Source organism: Passer montanus, unplaced genomic scaffold (genome assembly GCF_014805655.1).
Source record: "Passer montanus isolate IOZ18808 unplaced genomic scaffold, ASM1480565v1 scaffold50, whole genome shotgun sequence".
In the NCBI taxonomy this organism is placed as follows: Eukaryota; Metazoa; Chordata; class Aves; order Passeriformes; family Passeridae; genus Passer; species Passer montanus.
In genome coordinates, this window is record NW_024369930.1 from 6440129 (window position 1) to 6452209 (window position 12081).

Genomic DNA, 12081 nt, shown 5'->3' on the forward strand with positions numbered 1-12081 from the left:
GGAGGCGCCGCTTGCCGGCGCGGCGGCGGGGCCGCTCCGAGGGCGGCGGCGGGTCGGGGACGACGGCGCGGCAGGAAGAGTATCCGTAGACGTCCTTACTGCGGAGGATGACCGGGGAGAACTCGTGCTTGAGGCTGCAGAGGAAGTTCCACAGCTCCGAGTCGGAGCTCATGAACTCCGTGGACTTGGGCATGAAGAGCCTGAGGGCGTCGCCCAGCGCCTTGGTGCCGGCGAAGGAGACCTGCGAGCGCGAGTACACAACTTTCTCCGCCTCCCCCTCCAGCCCCCAGGCGGCGGCCGCCGGTTCGCCGCCGGCTGCCCCTGCCCCTGCTGCCATCGCCGCCCGGGCTCCCGCGGCCGCCGCCGCGGCGCTCCCCGCCTCTGTGTTCATCTTCCCGGCTCCTCTCTCCATCGCCGCCTGCTTCCTACTGCGGGTCATGGAGGCAGCGGGACGGGGTGGCGGGACAGACGCCGAGAAGGCAGAGCGGAGGCAGCGCAGAAGGCAGACTCCGGCCGCCGCCGGACGCCCGCCGGGTGTGAGCAGCGATCGATGTCCTGCGCCCAGCACAAAATGGCGCTTTAAAGTCCCGGGCGGGGCCTGCGCGCGCCCGCCCCCCCTGCGCCGCCCGTTGGCCCGTTCGAAACGCGTCGGGCGAGCCCGGCCCCGCCCCGCCGGGGGCGGCGGCCGTGAGGGCGGGGGGCCGGAGCCCCCTGCCCCCGGAGCCCTTTATTCCCGGAGCCCCCTGTTCCCGGAGCCCCCTGGCCCCGGAGCGGGGTCCGGCGGGGTCCGGCAGCCCGGGCCTCGGCGCGACACCGAGCCGCGATCTCCGCGTCTGCCCTTCCCTCAGGGCGAGGCCCGCGCGTGTCCGCATCGCGCCTCGCTGAGGGGTGAGGATCCACACATGGGGTTGGACAAAGGTGGCTGGTGGTGTGAAATGTGTTGGGGTAACGATTTGGTTGGACACTTCGATGGGCACACACCCCGAAGGAGTAGCCGTGAGAGAACTGAGTCAAATAACAAAAATGGGCCAGCGGACGTGACACAGTGAAGTGCTTTACATGATATTAAATACACCCATCCTGTCGCAGAGGAGTTTTTTAGCATGAACCTGTAGGTTGATCAGTCAACAACAAAATAAGTAATGGAACTGCAGAACAGTTGGAGTTAGAAGGAACCTCTGGAGGTATCTGGTCCAACCTCTGTGCTCAATCATAGCCACCTAAACCAGGTTACCCAGAATGGTATCTGGATGGATTTTTAATATCTCCAAGGATGGAGGCTTCTCTCTCAGCTGATCACTGATAGACATGACAAACCAGAATGAAGCTGTGTGAGGGGAAGCTCAGATTTGATACCAGGAAAAAGTTCTCTGAGGGGGTGGTCAGTCACTGAACAGGCTCCCCGCTGAACTGGTCACAGCACCAACCCTGTCAGAGTTCAACGAGCATTTCAATGACACTGTTATATGGCTTAGTTTCAGATATTCCTGTGAGGAGCACAGCTGGACTTGATGATCTTTATGGATGCTTCCAACCTCTCTGGGCAACCTGTGCCAGTGCTCAGTTAGCTTCAGAGTGAAAAGGTGTTTCCTCGTGTTTGGAGGGAACCTCCTGTGTTTCAGTTTGTGCCCATTGCCTCTGACCCTTTCACTGGGCACTGCTGAGAACAGCCCAGCTCCATCCTCTCTGTGCCCTCCCTTCAGGTGTCTGTATATCTTGACGAGATCCCCTGAGCCTTCTCTTGTCCAGGCTGAACAGTCCCATCTCGCTCAGCCTTTCCTTACAGCAGAGGTGCTCCAGTCTCTTAATCTTTGCAGCCCTTTGTTGGACTCTCTCCAGTGTATCCATGTCTGTCTTGTGCTGAGGAGCCCAGAACTGAACCGTGCACCAGGTGTGGCCTCACCAGCACTGCATAAAGTGGGAGGATCTCTCTCTCAAGCTGCAGGCAACACTTTGTCCAGTGCAGCCCAGGATAGTATTCACCTTCCTTGTGGCGAGGGCATGTTGCTGGCTCTTGTTTAGCCTGGTATCCACCAAGTCCCCAGATCCTTTTCTCCCAGGTTGCTTTCTGCCAACACCGAGATACTTACCGCATCATTGGGATTGGCTTCATATCCCAACAAACATATCCCAAATGAAGCAATAAAAACTTGGGTTGGTCTGCTTTCTGCCAACACTGACACTTACCACATCATTGGGATTGACTTCATATCCCAACAAACATATCCCAAATGAAGCAATAAAAATTTGGGTTGGTTGAGCCCATTGTGAGAGTCACCTCAATTCCTGAGTCCACAGCAAGGCACTACCTGCACGGCACTGCTACACTTGCAGCTTTTGCATTGTGATTTTGTCAGCTGCTGTGAAATTCCATGTCCCTCTGGATCATGTTTTCCAATACTTCAGATTGCTGTCACCGGTAGAGTGTCCTGTTATGTTCCTGGATTGCTGCAATTATACCAGAGCTCTTTCCAGAACCCAGAACAGCAAGGTGCCAGCAAGGTCAGAGGTGGTTTAACCTACTGTACAAATCCTATTTGGAGTTTGATTAGACCCCTAACTAATTACTTTCTCTCAGCATGGATAAAGGGAGAGGAATAACATTTTTCTTCATAGACAGTCTTTGTTCTGTAATTAATCTTTCAGATTAGAATAGGGAAATCTTTTATTCTCAACTCATCAAGAACCTAAATTGGAATGTCTAGAAATCCAGTCAAGTAAGAGGCAGAAATTCTGCATAAGAAATTATTACTTACTGCCAGTGGAAATGAATTAATTTTCTTCACAGGATAATTCAACTTGTGTTCGTGGGAAACTCAAGAATATTAATCCAAATAGCCATTTAAAGTGGATATTAACAAAGCTATTTTAAATCTTCATGAGGACAGTCTTGAGGTACAGACATATTCTAAACCAGCTTCATAAACGACCCATTTTTTAAAAAGAAACCTTTCCCAAAATGATGGCATTAGAGCCGTTTTTGATGGGATCCATTTCACAGCGTACTTTAGCATGCAGTCATACAGCCAGATTGATTTAACTGAAGGAGGTGTCCCATAAAGCAGAGGACAAGAGTCCGGAGCTGGGTGCACCCAGGACAGGCATCTCCTGACCCAGCTGTGCTGCTGCTGGTCACACTCTGGCTATCTGGTCACCACGGCTTAGGAGAGGCTCATCACCTGCTGGACCACAGAAGCTGCCCTGGGCTCACATTCTCGGTGGAGGCAGCTATAATTCAGCAGCTCAGCTGACAAATAGATGCTCGTTAATCTGCAGAAACCCAGTTGCCCATTGACCGTAACATTTTCCCAAAATTACAAACATTTCTGGCATATGACTCAAAAATCATTGAGGCAGAGTGGGGGGGGAAGCTTCTCAAGCAAGCAGTAAATGAGTCACTACAACTGCAAGCCAAAAGAAAGATCAGCACATTTTATCATGTAGTATTTATTAATTATTTTTACTCTGTAGCCTAATGGGTGGACAATACCCTTTTCAGGCATGGGATGTAATCTCACTTTTACAACTTCATTATGAGTTTTCTGCAGTGTAACCCTCTTCTTTTAATACCCTACAAAGTAATCTCAAGAAAATCCATGGTAATTGCCTATCTTTTAGTAATTTCCAATAGCTCAGTACAGTAATAACAATAACAATAAAATTAATAATCCTTTGGAAGTGCATAGCTCTTAATTTCAATCATACTACTACTTGGAAGCATTAATTATCACTCACAGTACTCTTGAGTTATGTAAGTAAATATTGCCTTTCCTTAATAGATGAATAAAATGAAGAAGTGGATGAAAATGGCTTGACTAAGATGTAGAGACTCAATTTTCTGTAGATCTTCTAACAATCATTATTCTAAAAATACAGGCAATATCCACATTGGAACAGAGAAGAGTAAAAAAAATCCTGTAATGTTTGTTTCCGATTATTTCTTAGAATTTATTTTCTGTATTGAATTCTCAAGAAGGAAGAGCAAAGTACCGATTGAGAAAGTGGTACACTAATTGCTGCACAATTGAGGCACTTTATTTTCTTTAATGTATCCTGCCTGGTACCAAAAAACACCACTGGTAATTGCTAATTATTTTAAATGCTAACAATCTTATCTGTACAAATGATCACACAGTTTTGAGTCTTGCTGATGAGCCCTTAAATCCTGGATATTAAGTCACATCTGTTCTGCTGACAGGACTTTTCCAGCAGAAAAGTTCGTCCACCCAGGTTAGCAGAGCAGCCTTACTGTCCAATGTCTTCAAAGATAATACTTTTTCCTAGTATGTTTACTTTTGCTCTTGAGATGTTACATTAACTGGCAGCCTGCTTCAGTTAATTTCGTTCCCAGATGCCTTTAGCATATTTTCAGGAAAGTTTGTGTGGCAATGCAAGCATGACTCCACATTCCATTCACAACTAAACTTCACATGTTACCCAATAGTCATCAAGTTCCTAGGCCTGAAAAGTGACAAGTATTGGCAAAATTTCTGAAAATACTTTCAAAGAGAGACAAAAGCAAATAATTTACAATAATTATTTCTCAATCAGTTATAAGGGAGAAAAAAGAATCATGGAATCACTGTAGAAATCACAGCTGCAGTAAGAAAGGGAAAGGGTGTTAGGAATCACTATGGAAGGGATAGGAAAAACCCAGAAGGCAGCATTCTGCTGAATGCAAGTCCATTGTGCCTCCACAAATCTTGAATACTGTGCATTTCTAATCTTACCATCTCTAAAGGAAAACAGCAGCGATACAAAGAAGGCCAACCAGCATGAGCAGAAATATGGAACAGCTTCTCTATGAAAAGAGATTAAATAGGCTAAGACTCTTCAGCTTGAAGAAACAGATGGCTGAAGAAGAATATGATAAAGGTTCATGAAATTGTGATAGTACAAAGAAAGCAGATAAGAAATTATTATGTCTTAGTTTTTATAATCCAAGAATGACAGGGAAGAACATGAAGCTACAAAGCAGAAAACTTTAAATGACCAAAAAGGCATGTGTTGGTTTGGGGTTTTGCTTTTTTTGTTTTGGGGGGAGGGGGGGGTGGTATTTCCCCCCATATGACTCATAATTAGTTTGTGGAACTCATTTTTCAGCAAAGCTGTGGATTCCAAAATGGAAAAATATGCCCCAGTACATTTGCAGTCATTAGAGAGCACACTATTCGAAAATGTTAAAACTTGTTTGGAAGAAAATATCCATCAATAGCTCTTGTACATGAAAACCACGGGCTCAGAAAGGCTGTAAGCCAAAGGCTAGGAAAGGAAGGAATGAACAATATAACTGGGGAAGTAACCATCAGTGTTTGCATCATTCTCACACTCTTTCCCTAACCTTCCTCAGAGTCTTGAATATAATTCCAGCGTAAGAAATATGTTGCTCAAGAACATGGTTCTCACACATCACAGATCATGTCATTTTGTAGTATTGATTACATTGTTTCCTGAGGCACTCTGTTTAAAGTACCATCACTGTTAAAACAAGTGTGAATTTCATTCCCTTGTCTCAAACCAGACAAATTTTTAAGCCTACTACCAATTATTTTAAAACCTTATTAATTAAATCTTATTCCCTGATACCGTGTGGCTGAGCATGTCAATTAAAAAAATTCTTTTTGTAATACCCTTCAGCCTGTGCTGCCATTTTCCTTCCTACCAGATTTGTGCATTACCAGATGAGCTGACAGGATAAATTCACTCCAGAACAGAGAGAGTCACAATTGATTTTTTTTTTTTGTGTTGTTGAACTTGCTACAGGATACAATGCAATGTTTATATTGGATTCATGTTTTGTGCTGGCCTAGGGTGGACACAATAGGTGATCCAGCATAAAGTCCATGGAGGAAAGTTACCCTTCCAAATGCTTTGAGTGAATTAGTGAGGAAGTTGATATGTATGCTTGTATGTCATATAGATGTGGCTTTATTAAATGGTTACAGGAGCTTTGCTGTGTCATTGGACTACATCTTAGTCAGGCTCCTTCTTATTTGTTCTCTTTGTCCAAATGAATCTTGTAAAACCTACTGCCCGCTGTGTTTGTTTTAATGGAAAGAGACAGAACCCATTTTTTTTATTTTTTTCATGTCGTCTTCGGCACTTTCACAGGGCAGAGGAGAGAGAGCTTTAGACACTTTAGGTGGAGAAGTCTTGATCTCTCTGTTTCAGTGAAAGTTGCAAGCAGCCAATTATTATGTAGATTTAGCTGTTAGCATTAACACCTCCTTTTGAATCTCTCTTTTGTTCTCCGAGTTAGACATGGGCTTCCAAAGGCTGGAAGGCTTCTCTCCGCCCAGCTCCCTCACTCCTGGCAGGGCCCTGTGGCCCCGCCGCTCGGGGCTCCGGTGGCCCCGGCGCTTTGCGTGCAGCGCTGGGAGCCGGCACAGACCTGGCGGAGGGAGCGCGGAGTTCGCCGCCTTACTCACATCACAGGAGCCGAATAGCTTTTCTACACTGAGATCCTGCCCTGCTAGAATTCTGCCATGTTAGTTTTGGCGGTATCATTTTCTTTTCCTTGAAAGTATTTTTTTGTGTTATTCAACGTAGATTAAATTCAAAACACTTCAAGTGTGATTTATATAAACTTTCCCAAATATTCTAATAATTTATAGTTCCATAGCACTTGGTTCACAGTATTTCTTATAATCATTTAAAAAATCTTGGGAATTTGTGCAGCATGCAATAAATATCAAAACTGGATCATTTGAACAACATTAATTATTTTTACCATTTTCGATAACAATGCTACAAAGAAAGAATAAAAATAGATTGATAATACCTTGAGAACTGGGCTTTTAGATTGCACGTTTTAAAATCAAAGATTTTCTGTAGCTATAGATACCCTTCATTTTAATACAGGCACAATGACAGATACTAGCTGAGGTTCTGACCCTGCACATGATCTGCATTATTATAAAGGCTCTCCACAAAAGAGGCGAGTTCATTCATCCTCGGTGAACCTGCAATGGCTCCAGGTGGATGAGTGGCTTCTTTAGCAGAATTTTAAGATTATCTTTCAGAAATGCAGTGATGTTTTAATGGGTTTGCTGTCACAGAGACATATACAAGCGTTATCAACAAGCAATTGAATTAAATATTTCCCAAAATATACAAGTGACCCAAATTTTCATTGTAAAGTCAAAAAGTAGTCAAAGTTAACAAATCATCTATATTGGAACCCCCATCCCCCTCAGCTATTTTTGGAAGGCTCCTCCAAATAAGAAATGCTAGTGGTTCAATCTTTTACTGACTTAATTAAACCCACGGTAAGCCCTAGTGTGGTCACTTACTCCAGTTTGTTTGGTTTAGTTTATACAGGCTATTATTCAGTTTAAGCTCAGTGAGCCATTGTTGCTCCCATTTAAGACAATCCACATACGGGTTACTATTGGTTTAATTAAAGCCATAATTAAGCCAGAATTTTCACTGTCTATTAGCATTCTCTTACATCTGCATTTTGAGTCGTAAGCTTTCAACACTGGGAACTCAAAGTTAAAGTCCCAATGCATTGTCTGGAGGGAGCTGCTTAGTGCTCGGCATTTGCAATTCATGGCCTGAGCCATTCATTTTTCCCTTGCAGGCAGTGAGAACTGCAAATGGCCCATCACTTTGGAAAAAGTGATCATTATTTAGAAGTGTAAATGAAGATGCCAGAGGCTAACCTCAGGTTTTGTCTGAAACAAAGACTGGTGTCTCTGGTCTGTAGCAATGGATTGAACATGTCATAACAGAGAAATATCACATTTATCCTCAACAGTACCTGCACCGGAATCATCTTCCTTTTCATATTCTTTATATTCGCCATTCCTTTTCTAGTTTCTTCCTAATCCAGATTCTTCCTGGTTGTCCCTCCCTGTCTGAAACCTGAATCACTGAAATTTCTGCCCATTTGCTTCCTGCCAGTCCGAGATGGTATTTCCAAAAGCACCACTTCCTCCCACTGACTAATATAGCACAATATCCTACAAATACAGGTTTGCTTTGTTTGCTGCGCGTTCTGTTTTATCCCACAATGTTTGTAGAATTAAACAATTTAGGTACAAAGTGGATAAGATGTAGATCTTCTTATGTACAGGCCACATGCAATAGCAAATGAAAAATAAATTAGAAATTAATAGAGAAAACTGAAAGGCTGAGACTCTGGGACTGATGTAAGAATTATTGATAATGAACCATTGCTGGAAATGGTTGCCAGGCAGAATATCTATTTGCATATAATTTGAACCAACACCAAAACAAAAAGAACAACAACAAAAAAAGTCCAGCTCACCAAGGCAGAGACTGTAGAATGACTTTCCCCAGTGGCAGGCATTTACTAGCAGACTGTTCTTGTGCCAGGAAAGGTTTAATCATGTGTAGATGGAGAGTTTTCCAATTTTCCATACAGAAGTGGAAAGATTAGATAGGGATTAAAATATTAACAGAGGAAGACAAGTGGATTGCAAGAAAATGCTTCACCTGATGGCAAACTGAATCATACATATTTTAAATCACTGAAGTCTGATGTAGGCTAGCTGTCAGCTTGTATATGGGCATTTCACCCATTTATCTCCACTGATTTCAGAAAAATGTTATGCTTAGGATGGGAATAGGAATAGTTTAGATAGGAATCCTCTTGGAATCCTGATTACAGTGAAATTAAATCTATCACAGCTGTAGATATATTTTCAGTCAAAAATTATCATTCCTTACACCAATCTCTTCTTTAAATTAACCCATGGTTATGTGACATCAGAGCAGAAGTGGGGAGATATGACAAAAACAAATTGGTCATTGTTAAGTCAATTTAACTCCTATGCAGCCTCCTCTCCCTCCTTATGTGCTATCTTCCAGTACGTTAGCTTTCCTATGAGTTACTTGCCACTTCATATTTGGAATCAAATCCCTAGGTACTTCCACTTCAAACAGCATCTCCAGGCTCTGATCCAAAGATACACCATTTAGTTGCTGCTGGTAAAAGGGTATTATTTTCAGCAGTACTTCATGTGTTGATATTAAAGATGAACAAAGCTAGTGAAATTAGGTTAAAGAGTTTTCACTGGGAAACCATTTGGATGTAGAGCTACTGGTTATCTGGCACATCCATGCTTGAATTCAACTCTCTCAATATCACTCAACTCAGTTGTCTCAAACTGTGGCTAATAGAGTGTAGGATTCCTTTAGTATAATTCATTAGCACTACTGCCTTCTGTAGAGCTGACTAATCAAGCACTGGTAGAAAAACATCAGCCATAGTCTCTCAAAAGTCTTGTAAGCCCTGAGCTTTTGCTTGCTTTAAATTTATCACCAAAATAACTATTCTGAATATTCTGACATCTGTGGCAGGATAAAGTGTTTTGGAGTTTTGAAAATGTCTTCAGGACAAAACCCCTCTTTCCTGTCCGGGCTTAACTGACATGGAGATATACTTCACCAAGACAAACAATTTCTGCATTTGAAATGCAGAGCTCTGTGAGGTGACAGGAACAATACTGGGAGCAGTACAGGCAGGAAGGCACAAACCACTGGAGCTGAGGGTGACAACACAGGCAGGAGCACTGCCTCACCCATGGGTGTCAGGAAGTTGTGTTGGTGAGTCCAGATCAGGAGCAGATCTGGAGGCAGTGATCAGGGTCAGGCTCAGCCACTGATCAGGCAGGAGGTCTGTCATGATGAATCAGGTCTGAGGCCAAGCCAGGAAGTCAAGTCAAACCAGGCTGGCACAGTCCAGGTCATAGGAAGAAGGTTTGAGAGGAAGTGCAGACTCAGCTGCAGGCAGAAGAGCTTTAACTTAAAAGCAGCTCTGAAGGGAAGGAGAAGCAGGCCCTCTCTCTTTTCTTTGCAACAGCTCTTACCAACAAAGAAGCTGAGCTGGACTCAAACAGCCTTTTTTTTTTTTGAGCTGGGAGAAGCACTGCATAAATAGTCTGAATAGACTAAAGGTCCATCTGTGATAGTGGCCAGCTGTAGAATTGGCTTCATGCTCTTGGTTTTGCCCTGTAGGCCAGGTACTGTGAATGAACAAGAAGTTGTGCTCCTTGCTGCCTTCTGTATGTTCTTCTTCTCTAACACCCAGGTAAAGAGAGGCAGAAAAAAGAAGAACCAGCACCACTACAGCTGCAGCACTCAGATTCTGTCCCTCTCCCCATCAACGGTGTGAGAATTGACATCATCAACTTCTAAAGTTTCGCCTCATTATTTTTAGGAAGAGACATTGCCTGTAACTACTGCTGCACCCAACACCTTAGTACAGCTACCCCCACAAATCATCACCTGAAGAAATTGCTCCCACCATTCCCAAGGGTTGTTGGGGTCATCCTTATTTCATTATGTGCATCACTACCCTTTTCAGCTACTGCTTCTCTCTGTCAAGTTAATGCTTCATTTTTTAACCCAAACCACCTTCATTCATCTTTCATTTCCTCTCCCTATAATGTTCCTTTTGCATGCAGTTCCTTCTGCTTTCAATCCATTTTCATTTTTTCATCTCCTTTTTATTTTTCTTTCACCTTCCAGCAAACCATGCCATTTTTTTCCACACAGACATAGAAAAGTCGTGAGTATGAAATTTAACATGATAAGGAAACAATTTAGCATGGTAAAGAAACAATTTAACATGGTAAAGAAACAATTTAACATGGTAAAGAAACAATTTAACATGGTAAAGAAACAATTCTGTACAAGGATTGAGTGCCTCGACTTCTAGCCTGTGAAAAACATGCTTACGGGAAGAAAAATGGGGAATGGTTGTCTGCTGTTTCTTGTAACACAAGATCTAGAAGGTGAAAAATCAAATTCTCAGGTGGCAAACAAGAGACACTCTTCTATGCAGCGCATAATTGAGCCGTGGAAGTAATTACAAGATGCCATGGGTTTCAAAAGCTTACATGATCCAAAGAATAATTAGACAAATTCATGTTTAAAAATAATCTAACAAGTACTATTAAAACAAATCCTACCACAGGATCAGGCCTTGGCCTGGATGTGTGTGAAGCTTGGTTGTCTCCCCAGGATTAAACCCAGAGGATAGCCTGGAGATGCTAATCCTCCTCCAGGTACATAAGTGGCAGTTGCTGTGTTTGGGATGATGAAAATAATAATTAACATTACAGAGCTAGATAAAATTATAGTTCTGAAGGATACTACAACAAGGTGGCCTAGTTTGAAGGTGGGAAGCATGGTGGAGACAGAGGGCCAGAGCTCCCTTCTGGCATGTGAAAAGTAAATCCTATAAAGGAACTTGTGATTTTTGTTTACAAACTTTGCACTTATTAATTTTAAATGGAATAAATACTGGAAAAAATACACCTGTCATCACTTATATAGCCCATAAGCAGCCCTCAAAGACTATAATTAGAAAGAGGGAAAAAAGAAGAAAATTAAAATCTTACCATAACCGGTTTCAATTGGGAATATGTTAATATAAGGTGGTACCTGCTGAACAAAGTAGTTTACCATGAGAAAATAGAAATCTATAAGGCTGAGAAAAATATCCAACTTGTCCTGTCCTATTGCATCAAGTGAAGAATGTAATCACATACTGAGATCTGAAACGCCTATAGAAAGGTCATGAATTTTCACTTAAAGAGAAAAGGGGCATTCTGGTTTCAGATGCTCTGAATTTGTGTTTAAAATACACTAAAGCTGTCGGTTTGCATGCTCCAGGATTGCATTCTTGGATTTCTACAAGACATACATGTGCTCCTCCTCCATTTTCTAAGCATTAGGTGTACTGAGGTGACACAAAGGAATTCTTCTGTATCCACTACAAGCAGAAAAAATATGAAGTGCCAGTAATGAGAGATTCATCACATTTCACCCAAGACAAATTGAGATCACCATCAATATAAAGCAAAGGGAGAACAAGAGACCTACCATTCTGAAGAGACAGATGTCTGTCACTTCCCTAAAGATTTTTTGACAGAATGTGGGCCAGCCTGGGCTGTACCAGATGTTCACTCTGGTTACCTGTGGGAAACACAGGAAGATCCAGGAATCAGGCACCCTGTGTGCCAGGACAGGCAGATGTGTTCCAGACCATTCATCTGAAAACCTCCCTACACTGAGTGCTGCTCGGAAAATAAGGCCACCCTTAGGGAA

At 43.0% G+C, this 12081-nt stretch overlaps 1 protein-coding gene across 1 annotated transcript in view; it reads right to left on the minus strand.

The window, feature by feature from the left end:
• The window catches only part of CCDC71L (coiled-coil domain containing 71 like), a 5173-nt gene extending 4561 nt beyond the window's left edge, over window positions 1-612 (minus strand). The window contains 1 exon segment of the mRNA XM_039723779.1: window positions 1-612. This exon segment is cut by the window's left edge and continues 84 nt beyond it. Within this exon segment, the coding sequence (XP_039579713.1) occupies window positions 1-439 (439 nt within the window). The 5' untranslated portion in view covers window positions 440-612.
• Window positions 613-12081: the final 11469 nt, after the last annotated feature.